The sequence below is a fragment of the Ailuropoda melanoleuca genome, chromosome 9 (assembly GCF_002007445.2).
Source record: "Ailuropoda melanoleuca isolate Jingjing chromosome 9, ASM200744v2, whole genome shotgun sequence".
NCBI lineage: Eukaryota > Metazoa > Chordata > Mammalia > Carnivora > Ursidae > Ailuropoda > Ailuropoda melanoleuca.
Window position 1 is genome coordinate 55,038,866 of NC_048226.1, and position 16,668 is coordinate 55,055,533.

Genomic DNA, 16,668 nt, shown 5'->3' on the forward strand with positions numbered 1-16,668 from the left:
TTCTACCCTTAAAGCAAGAACAGGTAATTGGGTAGTTTGAGGAATGTACCTCTGGAGTCAAAAAGAATCTAGTTTAAATGTGGGTTCTGCCAGAACACAAGGTGCATGGCCTTATGCAAGTTATTCATCTCCCTTGCCTAAAGTTTTACTCTCTGTACAATGGGGAAAGCAGTATTGATATTGCATAGATATTGTGCAGATTAGGTTATAGTTCAGAAATTTATAGTTCAGAGAAAATCTAGTGTATTTTTATAAAATGGCTACCATTAACCCACTATGTATATGTGATATTAATGTTTTCTTTTAATGCCTGTAAGTCGCTAATTAAAGTCATAGGCCCTCCACAAGTGATTTATACCTCTGAACCCCTGAGCCAGGTACCTAACCTAGAACATCAAGAATTCCTTTTGAGGAAAAAATTAAAATATCATTCAACAAATCCACTTGTGGGTGTTTATCCAAAGGAAACAAAAACACTAACTCGAGAGTATATCTGCATCTTTGTGTCTATTGTAACATTTTTTTATCGTAGCAAAACATGGAAACAAACTAAGTGTCCATCATTGGATGAATGTATAAAGAAAAATGGGATAGATAGAGAGAGGGAGATATAGATTTAGATATATGTATGCCTACTATTGTGTGTGTCTATATATGAATATAATTCATCCACAAAAAAGAAGGAAATCCTGTTATTTGTTATAACATGGATGGAACTTGAGGCATTATACTTAGTGAAATAAGTCAGACGGAGAAAGACAAATACTATATGATACTACTTATATGTGGGAATCTAAAAAAAAAAAAATCAAAAACTAGCTCATAGATAGAGAAAACAGATTGGTAGCTGCCAGAGGCAGGATAGGGTGGAGGGTGGGCAAAATAGGTAAAGGTGGTCAAGGGTACAAACTTCTAATTATAAAATAAATAAGTCATGGTATGTAATGTATAGCATGACAATTAGAGATAATAGTACTGTAGTGTATATTTGACAGTTGCTAAGACAGTAAATCTTAAAAGTTCTCATTATAAGAAAAAAAATTGTAACTGTGTAGTGATGGATGAATGTTAACTAGACTTATCGTGATGATCATTTCACATATATGCATATATTAAATCATAATTCTATACATCAATTATATCTCAATAAAAAAATAAATAAATATTTCAGAAAGAAACAATTCTTCTCGAAAATCACTTTGTCCTGGCGTCCCACATTATGGGCAATTTCTAGCCATAATAATTATTCTGAAAGCCTTTTAATAACAATTATTAATTATTTTGTTCATACATTTTTAATGGGCCCTAGGCTAATTTATTTGTGCCTTTAAGATTAAAAACCTTATTTTTTACTATTAAATGAAATGAAAACCATGAAACTGATGACATTATTTGTGAATGGTATTGCAAATTTAGTTTAAAAATTCAACATTGAAAATAAAATTATATGATTTCTACAGGATAATATGAATACAAATTTGAGTAGAACACAGCATGGTAGAAAAATAACATTCTTAGCAAATTATGAAAGCTGTGGAGCATAAATGTACTTTGAACTGGTTATGGCATATAAATCATTATTGCATCAAACAAGCTATGATAGTCTACTAGTTTATACAAACTGACCTGTAAGTATCACATTTTTAAAATATTTTCATGTTTATAGAGTCAAGAGACAGAACTACAGAAATTTTCGTGATGAATGTGATTGTGAAATAAAAACATTAGCGTATCATTACAAAATCTCTCTGCTATCTATCAATTGAATTTCAGATGTTTGAGCTTTTAAAGAACTACTTTGTGAATACTCTAAATTTGGTTGTATTTTCTTCAAAATTAGTTGGAAATCTCTAATTAAAATGGTCAGCAAGGGGCACCTGGTTGGCTCAGTCAAGCGTCTGCCTTCAGCTGAGGTCATGATCTCAGGGTCCTGGGACTGAGTCCCACGTTGGGCTCCCTGCTCGTCGGGGCATCTGCTTCTCCCTCTGCCCCATCCTCTGCTGTGCTTTCTCTCTCTCTCAAATAAATAAAGAAAATCTTTAAAAAACATGTTCAGCAAGATTCAAATTTGGAAGTTTGTAAAGAATTTTATTAAAAGCAAATTATAAAAGCAATGAATGGAGTAAGTAAATTATGCAGTGACAGCTCTAAAGATATACAAGATTTAATTTTCATTTTTCTATTGTAATGTTTTGAAATGTCTCAACTTGAGTGAGAAGTCTTCTGACTTTTAATAAAGTCTTATTTATAATTAGGGAGTGTTATTTTTACCAAAATGAAATGAAATTGAAACTTGCCATCGGAGAAGTAAAATCAAAACCACAATGAGATACCACCTTACACCAGTATAATGATGAAGATTAACGAATAGGAAACAACAAATGTTGGTGAGGATGTGGAGAAAGGGGAACCCTCTTACAGCTGTTGGTGGGAATGCAAGCTGATATAGCCATTCTGGAAAACAGTATGGAGGGTCCTCAAGATGTTAAAAATAGAGCTATCCTACAACCCAACAATTGCACTACTAAGTATTTACCTCAAAGATACAGATGTAGTGAAAAGAAGGGGCACACGTACCCCAATGTTCATAGCAGCAATGTCCACAATACCCAAACCATGGAAGGAGCTGAGATGCTCTTCAACAGATGAATGGATAAAGAAGATATGTTTCACATATACTCAATATTACTCAACCATCAGAAAAGATGAATACCTACCATTTGCATTGACATGAATGGAACTGGAGAGGATTATGCTAAGTGAAATTAGCCAAGCAAAGAAAGACAATTATCATATGGTTTTACTAATATGAGGAACATAAAGAATAATGCAGAGGATCATAGGGTAAGGAAGGGCAAACTAAATGGGAAGAAATCAGAGGGGGAGACAAACCATGAGAGGCTCTGGACTCTGAGAAACAAATTGAGGGTTGCAGGAGGGAGGGGGTTGGGAGGAATGAGGTAGCTGGGTGATGGGCATTGAGGAGGGCATGTGATCTGATGAGCACTGGGTGTTATATGCAACTAATGAATCATTGTACATTATATCAAAAACTAATGATGTACTGTACGTTGGCTAATTGAATTTAAAGAAAAAAAATGAGAATGCCAATGGTTGTATGGCATCTACCTTTCCTAAGACATTCAAAAGAACATTAAGACATTTTTGACAATTTTTTTCCTTATAAAAATGTCAAGAAATGTATTCTGTGAATGGAAGTAAAAAGGCAATACCTATGAAAATATTTGGTCTGAAACAGTTACACGTATCAACATAAAAATAGAATTAAGAATATTTTCCACTTAAAATAGTTATGAGCTGATCTTCCTCAGCACCTGTAGAAGTATTTTCTCAATTAAAAATATTATATTTACAGATTGGAATAATTTGAAAGTGTCAATAATGTCAAAGTCATTCATGGCAAAGTGCAACTTTGAGGAAGATGTGAAATTTTATGAAAAATTCAAAATAAGATGATTGAAAACAAATTTTACAGAAAAATGTAAGTGACGCAGTATAAACTGATCAAAGCACCATGGAAAGTTACTCTATGTTTTATTTCATATTCAGATAATCAACCTTAATTTGTTTTAATTTTTCTTCATTTTAAACAGATTAAGAATTTTTAAAAATCTTTTTCATTACCTCTCTTTATAGAACCAGTGATATAATAAGCCAATTTCTTGATCAATTAAATAAATTTTCAAAATTACACAATTTTAATAATTTCATTGCCCTATTCACACCCAGAACTGACTCCTGTAGATACTAAACTATATGGTCACTGTAATTATAACCTTGTTCTTGATTCTACTTTCTACCTTTGACAGCCATGTTGGGCCACTGAAGTTCAGATAAAACAGTCACTAATTCATTAAGTCATTCATGTATTTAATAAACACTTATTAATTCCATCTATTCGCCAAATATTTTAGGTGCTTTGAATATATTTGTGAACAAAACAAAGATCCTTGGCTTCATGGGGTCAACATTTTAGCATGGTGGGGTCGAGCATCACCTAGCGATGAACAGTGGGCATAATGAATAAATAAATTGTGTCATGCATTAGGAAGTGATAAATCCTTTGGAAAACAAAAATTCAAGCAGAGTAACAGGGATTGTGAGTGTGAGAAGTGTAGGGAAATGAAATGCTGCACATTAAATAGGTGAGAAGGTGACATTTGAGCAAGGATTTGAAGGGATTGGGGGAATTCGCTGTGGAATAATGTAGGGGGAGAGGAAGCTGGGAGAAAGGAAGCCGCTAATGCCAAAGGCAGAGGACACACCTGGAGTGCCTGAGAAACAGGAGACCACTATACCTGGAGGGGGAAAGGCGGGTGAGTGGAGTAGGTTATGAGGTATGAAGAGAGGGAATGTGGCTGGCTAGAGAAAAGATATGATACAGGTGAGGTCATTTTAAAATCCTCTACGTATTGTTGCATGGCAATATCTAAAAGCATTTTTATCTGATTAAATCTTGTGTATTCTCGTCTGTATCTTAGACTTGGCTTTGTTGTTAAATATTAGGTAATCTATTTCTTTCCTGCTTCTGGTGAAGGGTGTCAGATCCTTTGCATTTCCTTCATTTCTGGCTCTTCTAGGCTCGCATTTTGGGTCACAGAGCTCTTTGAAGTTTTGCTGTCTCATGGAATTTTAACAATAAGATTGAGTTTAATGGTTTTCTACATTATATATGTTGATGAAGACTTTGTGAAAAATTTATCATTTTAATAAATGAAATTATGAAATATTTTAGTAATTTGCCAATAAATTTTATAAGCCTTGCCAAAAGTGATACATCTATTTTTAACTGAAAAGTCAAACTTCATCTATAAAGCATGATGTTTATTTAGAGTGACAACTCCCGAATACAGAGTCTTGGCACCCTACTTATTAGCTATGTTATCTTGTGCAAATAACTTATACTTTCTCATCTTTGGTTTGTATAAATGGAAATCTGCAATAAGACCCACATCACAAGACCATTGTGAAAATTTTTTAAGGCGTGTGAAAGTGTGATCAAATGTTAAATGATATACAAATGCTAGCAACTGTAGTTATCATCAAAGATGACATTAGGATACCATTAGTCCATTCTAAGCCTTTAAAAAAGCATTTTTCAAGTTTCTTCCCTAAATGCTTTATTTTTCTGCTCAATTTTTAATTCCAGTGTAGTTATCATACTGCGTTCTATTAATTTCAGGTGTACAATACAGTGATTCAACAATTCCATGTATTGCTCAGTGTTCATCAGGATTAAGTGTACTCTTAATCTCCATCACTTATTTCAACCATCCCCCCACCCATCTTCCCTTTGGTAACCATCAGATTGTTCTCTATAGTTAAGAGCCTGTTTTTGCTTTGTTTCTTTTTTTTTTCATTTGTTCATTTGTTTTGTTTCTTAAATTCTGTATATGAATGAAATCATATTTTATTTGTCTCTCTCTGACTGGCTTATTTCACTTAGCATTATACTCTCTAGATCCATCCATGTTGTTGCAAATGACAAGATCTTATTCTTTTTTATGGCTGAATAATAGTCCCGTGTGTGTGTACCACCTCTTTATCCATTCACTTTGTCAATGGGCAATTGGGCTGCTTCCATAATTTAGTTATTGTAAATAGAGCTGCAGGAAACATAGGGGTGCATATATCCTTTCGAATTAGTGCTTTTGTATTCCTTGGGTAAATATCCAGTAGTGTGATGAATAGATCTTAGGGTAGTTTTATTTTTGATGTTTTGAGGAACCTCCATACCGTCTTCCATAGTGGCTGCACCAGTTTGCATTCCCACCCACAGTGCACAGGGGTTCCTTTTTTCCCCACATCCTCACCAACACTTGTTTCTTCTGTTTTTGATTTTAGCCATTTTAACAGGGGTGAGGTCATATCTCATTGTGGTTTTTATTTGCATTTTTCTGATGGTGAGTGATGTTGTCTGCTCAGAATTCTTAATATTTTCTTTTCAAACAGTTTTAAAAAGTAAAATCCTTAAAGAATAATTAAAGGAAGGGATTTAAGCTAAGTATGTTAGATTCCATTGCTTCTCAAACTTAAATGTGCATAGCAGTTTTGTGGATGTCTTGTTAAATGTAGTCTGATTCATTAGATTTGAGATCGAACCTGGATTCTGCAATTCTAACAGGTTCCTACAGGATAGACATGCTGTCTGTTTGCCAACCAAACTTTGAGTATCAGAGTTATATACTAATCTCGACATAAAATGTGTTTAGCTACCTAATGTTAGCTTTGGCGTTTCATTATATTTATGAATTATAAAATACCCTAAACACAGTAGCTTTAGTGTTTTAAACACTGAAAGCAAAGTCATCACAGAAAGGAGCGGCGAAAATAAATTTATCTATACATATAGGAAAAGAGAGAGATTGAGAAGAAGAAAGGGAACAGAGAGAAGCAATACCCAAAGTTTGGGATCTGCTTTACTTCGCTGATGGAAATCTGAGAGTTCTCAAGGAAATTGTTAATCCAGATTCTGTGGTTGAATTTTACTTTCCTTAAGGAATATTTTGTCCTCAACTATGAAACTAAACTCTTGGGATGCAAAGAAATTAATATTGTTAAGCCCACACACTGATAATGAATATATGGCTTAGATTATTTTTTACCAGGTATTTTGGTCTTATTTATCGCAACAGTTGTCTCTACTCTCAATATCAATAGGTTATTAAGTATATTTGTAAAATTGTTAAGCAAGATCCTAAGTTCACGGTGCTGCTGTTGAACGTTTATCCAAATTTTAGATTTGATTCATTTGGTTTCTGGAACCTTTATCTCTTAATAAAACATACAGTCCTTCCTTTTTACCTTTGTAGAGATTTTTAGAGATGTTCATGGAATATAGAAAAGCATTGCTCAAAAAATACACCCAAGGTAATATAAGAAATAAAGTGATAAAGAAAAAATGATGCAAGGTGAAAGTTTGAGGAATTAAAGAAATTCAAATTTGATTTAAAAATTGTTTTGTACCTGTGTGACAGTGTGCTTGTATTCACTGTTACATAACTTCAAACTAGACATTGAGTAAACATGGACCAATGCCGCAACATTTCCTCAAGTTTCATGGCCACTTACACTTCAGGCAAACCAAAAGTATTCTAACAATTAGCTAATGGGAGTTTTGATGAGAAAAGCAAAATAAACAACAGGACAGAAACAGGTCTGTACAGCTTAATGGATAGAGCTGAGGCTTTTGCAGAGTTGATTGATAGATGTACATCTGTGAAACTCCTAACACTATAAGCAGTGTCTTGGGAGGAAACCACATCATGTACCAAGAATGGACTCTTGAGTTGAGACCATTCTCAGTCATAGAGGGTGGGACACCACGTTCCCAAAGTGCAAAGTCGTCATCCTCATTGTGATGTTTATCGGATGAGCTGTGGTCAGCTGCAGGTTCGTCTCTCTGTGACATCCTGGAGAACACCATGTTCATATACATTTACACAATACCTAGCACAGTACCTGGCACAGTCTGTAGGTTCAATAATTATTTGATCAATGAAAATGAATGATTTGTGGCATTTTTACTTTCTTCTTAATATAACAATTGAATGCAATAGACAGTAAATAAAAAAGGGCATCAACTATACATGCCCACTTTTTTCACTTCAGTTTCTATTGGGGAAAAACCAATCTGAATCTACATAAGTCACATACAGTGATTGGACTTACCAAGTAATGAGTAATAAGTTCAAACTTCCACTTTTATTTGCCCTTGCAGACAAACCCTGGGAGCATAGAGCATTTTCTGGTAACAAATGGGAATCTGTCCAACCAGTGATCTTTGCATTAGCATTCTAATAACCAGAGGCCAACGTGCCATAGTGCTGTGTCAGAACTAATTTATGAAACCAGGTCCAAAGGCTCATTAAAATGGTCACAATTCAGTGACTGCCCAGTAAAATTAGACTACAGTTTCATTCCCATAACAGTGAATATTTTAACATACTATTAAGGACATATTTCAAGTGTTAAAACTAGCTTTGATTCCATGAAAGGAAAAACAACAAGATTAGAAAGCCCATTTACTTTTGTACCAAATTAGCTCCACGTTCAGCTCTAGGCTTAAAAATACTTCAAATGTCCATATTTCAGAGCACATGGTAGGCTATGCTTGCATTTGCAAGTTTGGCATGTTTTTTTCCTTAGAGTAAAAGCACTTCTGGGCAGCTCCATCAAACCACAGTGTTGTGAACCTACCTGGCCCAGAAATCTCAAGCAATCAACTGGGTTGAATGTATTTCCCCCACTGCCACCAGACAGATCTCCTTACAGCATTCTTTTAATCATACATCCTCCCCCCATGATGCCAAGACTCCTGGGGACTCAGAGTATATTACTTTTCCTAATACTTTCCACAGCCAGACCAGGATCGAGTGGCATAGCAAATGTGACATCAAAAATCTGGTGAAGAGCAATGAGAGAGTAGGCTAGGTTCTAGACGGTGAGTCTTGCAGCTCTAGTTGGAGGCTGCAGCTGACTCTCAGACAGTCTTCTCTCTCAGGACAGGGACAGGTATCAGTCAGTGCCTGGCACATGGGCCATGCTCAATAATAGAGACGGTTGTAGTGAACTGAGCTAACGATATTATTATAAATGCCATTTAGTTTCTCAGTTCTTCAAACATATATGTACATGACGTGGGAATAATGATTCCTGTTCTGCTTCATTCACAAGATTGTTTTGAGGGTCTAAACTAATAAATGCACAAACACTCTTTAACGGAGGGTGCTTATACTAGAGAATTGTAGGGCTCATGCATTCCCTTGTCAAACATAACAGACTATTTTCTTTATCTCCTGAATTTTTATTCAATGGAATAGTAATGAATCCCTAAATCTTTTAAATGTGAACAATAAAAGACTCTGAATGACTATTCCTGGCAGTCTATATGCCATGGCTGAATTATTTAAACTTTTATTTAAACCTGGGGAAGGCAGGAAAACAAACAAATCTCAAGAATCAAGAGAATGCTTTGAACTAATTCTTTTTGAAAAATATTTCTTTTAGTTTTTTTCTCCATCTAAAAGATGATATTGATAATGTGGATGCCTTATTCTACTATAAGTTAGACATCACTTTGATATCAAGGTGAAATTCCTGTAGAAATGACAGTTGCCAAAAGGGATCACTAGTGGTAGAGGTAAGTAGCAAGTGTCTGTTTACCGTAGTAGTGTAAATAATATGTAATTGAAGAGATTAAATTGTCTTTTTGCATGAGGATATTCCAAATTGAAACATGGCAAAGAAATACATGGAAAATATTTTTCTAAATATTTCAGGGTATCTCATAAACCAGTGTTCTGAGAGCACATTGTTTTGTTGGATGTTCACAGGTGTGCCATCCAAAACATACTGTGTTCATATATAGAGATATATAGAGATATATATATATATAAACATATGAATTAAACATAACTGAATGTTCCTTTTTTTCAGAATCTTATCCTTTAATATGCTTACAAATATCCAAGAAAGAGATATATTATAGCATTTTTACTGAACTTATTTTACCATGATTTATTTGTTTGGCAACATGCCTATTAACATCTTCCAAACAGTTCGTATAAATACCACTTTAGGAAATGTGCTGACAAAGTGTGTTTGGCTAGACACACTACAACCTGTGCAAGGATATACCTTCTGGTCTGTATGAGTTTAATCAACCAATGGACTCATTGAACACCTATTGGATGAACAACACTGCAGGATAAAAGTCCAAGATCAAAGACAAGCACTGCACTGTCTATGCCATTAGAGCAATGTCATAACATAAAATGGGGGTGCCAATGGGAGAGTCACAGTGTTTGGGTGTCGAATTGGAGGTACCTTCCCAAGAGTTATAAAGCATAAACTAATAGAATGCTGTTACCATCATCTTAATGATGCTTTGGAGCAGTACCTGTCTGTGTTTGCCTCATCTCATTTACCTCAAACCAGAATAGGTTCAGCTCATTGACTTTTTCCGGTTCTCTGACTTTATAGTTATTTCTGTCATGGTATATTGGCATTGCTTATTTAGCTTAGATATAAAGAAGAAAGGAAAACTGATTAAATTTTTTAGAACATGTAATATATTTTTTAAGTAGTTTACTGTGAAGCGATATAGTTTGTAGCCCAACAGGATATTTTTCAGTTGTTTGATTCTGAGGTTTAATATTAGAAGAATAATTTTGGAGTGAATTTTTTTTCAACCTATTTTTTTCATGCTAACTTGAAATATCAAAACTTCAAAACAGATAGGGGGTCTGTTCTATAAGTCTGTTAGTTGGTCCTTACTGAGGCTCACAATGTCATAGGACAAGATGCAGATGCCCTTCCTCCATCTTTGTGGAGGTCTGCTGTCTCCAGTCATCTCCTATCCATGGGTAAAAGTTTAGCTCCCTTCTGCTTTGTCCCTCAGGCCAGAAAGGGGTTGGGGGAGTTCTTCCACACAGGTATGATGTATATTGTATTCAAACAGAAACACTTCAAGAGACTGCTTTTTAATGACGCTTACCTAACTTTACTGACTCTCTTTACAAGAATATAATTCTAATACTCAGATAATAGAGTCCACCTTCTTGATATATAAGTACCTTTATAGGTTCTTATGCAAAGCAAGCAGGAATTTAACTAGGATTTTTTGGATGATCTCAAAAAAATTTGCCGAGAATGGTTAAACCTACAGCCTTTCTTGAGGACAGTACACGATTTCTAAATATTAGTATTTGGTATGACTCTGTTTCCAAATTAGGGAATTTAAGAAATAACACTTTATTTTCTGTATCTCAATGTTTTATTCCAAAGCCCCTACCTTATAAGAGGGATGGAAAAGTGAACCTTGGTTATTGTTCTCTTGCTCTATGGGAAAATTACCCAGTGCCTGACAATCACGGAAGGAAACCTCAGGATGTCTCCCCAGCATTGACCACTGAGTTTACTGTTCAGATGTCATTTGCCCTGTTTGCATGGTCCCTTCAAGGCCAACAGCTCTTGAGACATGAAAACCTGAGCCTTGGCTTCCAAATAAACCATGCTGTCCTGAAGATACAATTAAATCTTGTTATTTATAAAGTTCAGTACAATGGCAATGCTCGTTCATACAGAGCTTGGCAAGACTTCATGTTCACTGACTAGTTGAGCTGACTGCCCTCTGTTTCTTCTTCCTGAACCACATCAACCCCTTTCACCCTCATCCCTGTCCATTAACACCAAGTTATGGATGATCTCCACTATAGCAATATGAAATATATAAAATACAAGTATTTCCTTTAATAAGCTCAAAGGAAAATTATACTTTTGAACACTATTTTATGTCTATAAGAAGCAAAAAATTTTCTTTTCCATTTTTTAAAACTTTTGAACAGAGGCTGATGTCTGGAAATACTGAGTTTAACAGCCTTTCATGAAAGGCTTTCCATTGTATGTGTATGCTGTCAAACTCCTAAGTTTATCCTCAGAACCACTGACACCATATTATTTAAAAAAGTATTATAATATTTGTGTTGACAGACAAGTGTCAAGCTTTTTATTTATTTATGAGAATAGTTTTACATTTTCAGTTCATAATGGAGGCTCATGGGTTCTGAGCTACAGACACACACATTGTGTCTTATTTTATTTCATGGACACCTGCCTTCTACCATCATTTCAAAGCTTATAAAAATAATAGAAATCTGCTTTTGTTTCACTCACTTTTTTGTTCCAACTCTGTCACATCTGAAAGATTCAGACAGCCTTGATCTTGGGTGTGCCTTATCCCAAATCATACAAGAGTCACTGTCTTTATGATTCATTCTCACAAGTGCCCTCTACTCAGAACCCAAAATTATATCCCAGTCAAATTAGACGTAAAGTTCTAATTGGAGTCTCTATTAATCTATTCATATCCAGTAATCCACCCACCCACCCAACTGCTCTTCTTCCTGCTATTTCCTTGTTCAAAATCTTTGCTGAAACCACTTGTTCACCAAAACTCACTACCCCTGACCTGAATATTTATCGATTCACAACTTACCATCATTGTTCCCATTTTCTTTTTTAATTCTTTATTCATTATTAAGTATATACAAAATAAAATTTATACTATATTAGAGTTATAAAGAATGCTGCTGTTCCCACTGTACATGCACACTTAATAGTACATTATAATTAATTTTCAAATCTAGATGTCCTACCCAAGTTCCACATTCTTTTCTGCCCTTTAAAGGTAACCTTCATCCTAAATTTATTGTTTATCTCTGCTTGCTCTTCTTTATTACATGTATTTTGATTCCTATGTAACGTCTGTTTAAATTTGTATTTTTATTAACATAAAAGGATTCATTCTATCAGTGTCTTTCCATGACATCATTTTTTGGTCACTGTTATGTTCCTGAGATTCCGTGTTGTTGCCTATGGCTGTAAGTCTCTGTATCTGTCTCTCTCTCTCTCTCCCCTGTTGTATAGTGTTTCATTTTTTAAATATATCACAATTCATTTATCCAGTTACCTATCGATGGATATTTGTGTTTTTCTAGGAATTTTTTCTATCATGGTGTACTGCAATGAACATTCCTGTATATATCTTATGGTACACATATGCAGGAGTTTCTTCAGGTGCATACCTTCTGGTTCATAGGGCTTGGGCATTTTAAGTTCACTATAAACTGCTGAATTATCTTCCAAAATAATGATACCAGTTTATGCTTATACCTGCAATGTACACATATTCCAGTTGCTCCCAAACCTCACCAACTCTTGATTTTGTCAGAATTTGTTAATTGTTGTAAATTTAGTGAGTATCAATTGTGTTTCATAGTGTTTTAATTTGAATTCTCCATTATTGTGCTCACTTCAGCAGCACATATACTAATATTGAATTCTCCATTGCTAGTGAGGTTGGGTGTCTTTTCATGTGTTTATTTAGCATTCATCTTTCCTCTTCTGTAAAGTGCCACAGTGTAAACTGTGTTTTTTTTTCTTTTTTAAAGATTTTTATTTATTTATTTATTTATTTATTTATTTATTTATTTATTTATTTATTTGACAGAGAGAGGGAACACAAGCAGGGGGAGTGGGAGTGGGGGAGTGGCTCAATCCCAGAACCCTAGGATCATGACCTGAGCCGAAGGCAGACGCTTAATGACTGAGCCACCCAGGCGCCCCCTCTCCTGTGATTTTGCCCGATTTTCTATTTGGTGGTTTGTTTCTTTTTCCTGTTATATAAATGAGTTCTTTATATATTCCAGAAACAAATCCTTTCTCAAGGATTTCTTTATCTAGTTTGTGGCCTTTCTTTTCATTGTCTTTATGTGACTTTTGATGAGCAGAAATTCTTTTTATTTTATTGCAATGTAGTAGAATTTATCAATCTTATATTTTAAGGCTAGTGCTTTTTATGTCTGGTTTAAGATTATCCTTCCATACTCTGATCTCATAAAGATATTCTACTACATTCCTCCTAAAAGTTATATATTTTTGCCTCTCACATTTAGGTTCTTAATCCAATGGTAATTAATTTTTCTGTATAGTGTAAGGTAGAGGTCCAATTTCATGTTTGTTCTTGCAGTAACTGGTAACCAATTATTACAGCTCTTGAAGCCTGTCCTTACTCACTGATCAGCTATGCCACCTCTGTCCTAATTCAAACATCCACATCTGTGTGTGTCAGTGGTGCAGTGGTTCTTTTTCTATCTGTACTAATATTATAGTCTTAATTACTACAGCTTAAAATAAAACTTGCTAAGGCAACTTTGCCACCTTTGGGGTTTTTTCCCAAGGTTATTTTGACCTTTTTCTCTATCATATAAATGTCAGAATGAACTTATCCAACTCCACAGAGACATAAAAAAGAATGGTAATTTAATTGAAATTATATAGAATCAAAATTAACTTGAGAAGAATTAAAATGTTTGTTGTATCAAAGTTTCCAATTTCTCTGTTTATGTAAGGTAACTGTAAAATCTTCCAATATAGTTTTATAATTTTCCGTATAAACATCTTCAAATTTTATAATGTACTTATCCTTAGGTACTTTACTTTTATACTATATAAATTATATCTTTTAGAATTATATTTTAAAAACATTTACTGCTTTGTAGAGATATGGAGTTGAATTTTATATATTGGCTTTGAATCCAACAAATTTATTAAGCTCTTTTTTTAATTATAATAATTTGTAGATGCTTTGGAGTGTTTATGTGGATCCACTTATTATCAGCAATTATGACATTTCTTCCTTCACAATTTCTGATACTGTTTTTCTGTCTTCCTTCCCTGACTATGAAATCCAGCACAGCATTATACAGAATTGGTAATAGTGAATGCCCTTTGAAGTTCCTTAATATTAGGGGCTGGCTCGGTTGGAAGAGCATGCAACTCTTGATCTCAGGGTCATGAGTTCAAGCCCCGTGTTGGGTGTAGAGATTACTTAAAAATAAATAAATTAATTAATTAACAAACTTTAAAATAAATAAAATAAAACAAATTCCTTGATATTCAAGAAAGTGTGGCCAGTGTTTCACTATTGACTGTGATATTTTCTAGAGATTTTTTTGTAGATATCCTTAATTAGGTAAAAGGAGGAAGTTTCCATCTCTTCCTAATTAGGATTTCAATGTATATGGGTGTTGAATTTAGTGATTATATGGTCATGTTCTTTGGGCACTGTCTCCTGCCCCCTCTAGTTCACAAGGACATGAAAGTTAAAACTCAAGTTCTGGTTTCAACAAATGTCTTCAAGGAATAAGTAGAGTCAGTCTTCCACTTCCATCTGAGTTCCTGCTTTCATTCAGATGTAGGCTTCTATGAACTCCTTACTTTCTTACTAGCTCGATATTTTCTTTTAAAAAAAAAAGTTACATTCTATTGTTGACCCTTGAACAACAAGAGAGTTAGGGGCACTGACCCCTTGTGCAGTCAAAAATTCACATATGGGGGTGACTGGGTGGCTAAGTTGGTTAAGTGGCCAACTCTCAATTTTGGCTCAGGTCAAGATCTCAGGGTCATGAGATCCAGCTCCCATGTAGGGCTCTGCGTGTAGCCAGGAGTGTGCTTGAGATTCTCTCTCCCTCCCCCTCTGCCCCTCCCCACCTCTTTCTCTCTCTCTCTAAAATAAATAGGTAAATCTTTTTAAAAATTCACGTATAATGTTTGACTCCCCCAAAACTCAGCTATTTATAGCCTACTGTTGACTGGAAACCATACCAATAACATAAACAGTAAGCATATTTTGTATGTTACCTGTATTATATGCTGTATTCTTACAATAGAAGTAAGCTAGAGAAAAGAAAATGTTAAGAAAATCATTAAATTCATCTATTGCACTGTACTGTATTTACTGAAAAAAATCTGCACATAAATGGACAGTGCAGTTCACATCAGTGTTCAAGGGTCAGCTGTATTTTATATAGAAATTTTGGTTGTTTTCACTACTGGTTGGCTCATCCATCCCTAAATCAGTGTATTTAGTCCACTGTCAGAAAGAGAAGCATTCCCTTTCTTTTCTGTCAAAATAATGTCCCTTGCTTCTTTCAAAGCTTTTCTTGAAGTTTGCCCTTTTTTTAGATTTTCCTTTTTATCATGTTTTTGGAATTTTAACTTTATTAAATCTTGTTTTTTATGTAATTTTCTGAACCTTTGTCACCCAACTTTCTAAAACCCCCTAACAGTTTTACACATTTCTTTAAGAGAGAAGTTGGTCAACTGTATATAAATACTCTTTCATCGTGTACTTAAGTATCCTATGTCTTATCTTAGAGACTTTATCATGGTTTTAGTTCATGAAGGCCAAGGATGTGCTCTCTCTTCTGACCACCCCAGAACTATAACTACACATTCTAGTTGCTGAGTGCATAGTGTTATTCCCTCAGTACAATTCCACCCTCCTACATTCCTTTTCTCCATAGGTGGAAAGATACTGTCATGGGAATTAATAATTCCTCATGTGAACAAAGCTCTATTCCATGCAAATGTTTATGAAACTGAGACATTGCTGGCAAAAATCCAATTTAGAAGGATATCTCATTCTCTGTCTCTCATTTTTACTAAGCATTCCTCATTTCCCTACTTCATTTAACATTGTCTTTTTTCATAGTTCTTATCACTTTCTAATGTTATATATTTTTCTTGTTTTGTTTGTTGTTTACTATCTATTTCTCCCCAGTAGAAAGTAAGTTTTACAAGGGCATGGAGCTAACCTGTTTAGTACATGACATAGTTCAAACAGTGCCTGGGCTGGAGTAGGTGCTCAATAAATAATTGTTTAATAAAGGAATGGCATATAACATTTGTAGAGGCAAATGGCAAAAGGAAAAAGAAAACGTCATGATTTACTTTTCTTAAATGGATTAATTTTTCCTAATCAGTGCTATATTATTTTTTGCTTTTAGATATCAATATGGCAGGAGAACCCAAACCATACAGACCAAAACCTGGAAACAAGAGGCCCCTTTCTGCACTTTATAGGTAAGTAAGCAATTTTGCGAGACAGAGTCATGGAAACTTGTTATGACTTTAAAAGGCAATATAGCCTATAAGGAATCAAGTGTTTTAAAGAACAGTCTTTCCTGGTGTAAAGTACAACAAAATGCTGGTGATCAACATATAAATATATCACACAGCATTGGCAGGGATCTTGTACACCTAACCTTCCTATCTCCACTTAACCCCTGTACAAAATTCTCC

The 16,668-nt window shown here is 34.6% G+C and overlaps 1 protein-coding gene across 13 annotated transcripts in view; it reads left to right on the top strand.

The window, feature by feature from the left end:
- The window catches only part of RALYL (RALY RNA binding protein like), a 711,504-nt gene that overhangs the window by 542,902 nt on the left and 151,934 nt on the right, over positions 1-16,668 (top strand). For 12 of the 13 annotated variants that reach the window (XM_019797149.2, XM_019797152.2, XM_034668250.1 and 9 more), the window contains one exon: positions 16,374-16,449. In XM_019797149.2, coding sequence (XP_019652708.1) covers positions 16,374-16,449 — 76 coding nt within the window. Of the gene's footprint in view, positions 1-9,145; positions 9,164-16,373; positions 16,450-16,668 lie in introns of those variants that run through there. The other variant, XM_034668257.1, reaches the window with a different exon arrangement.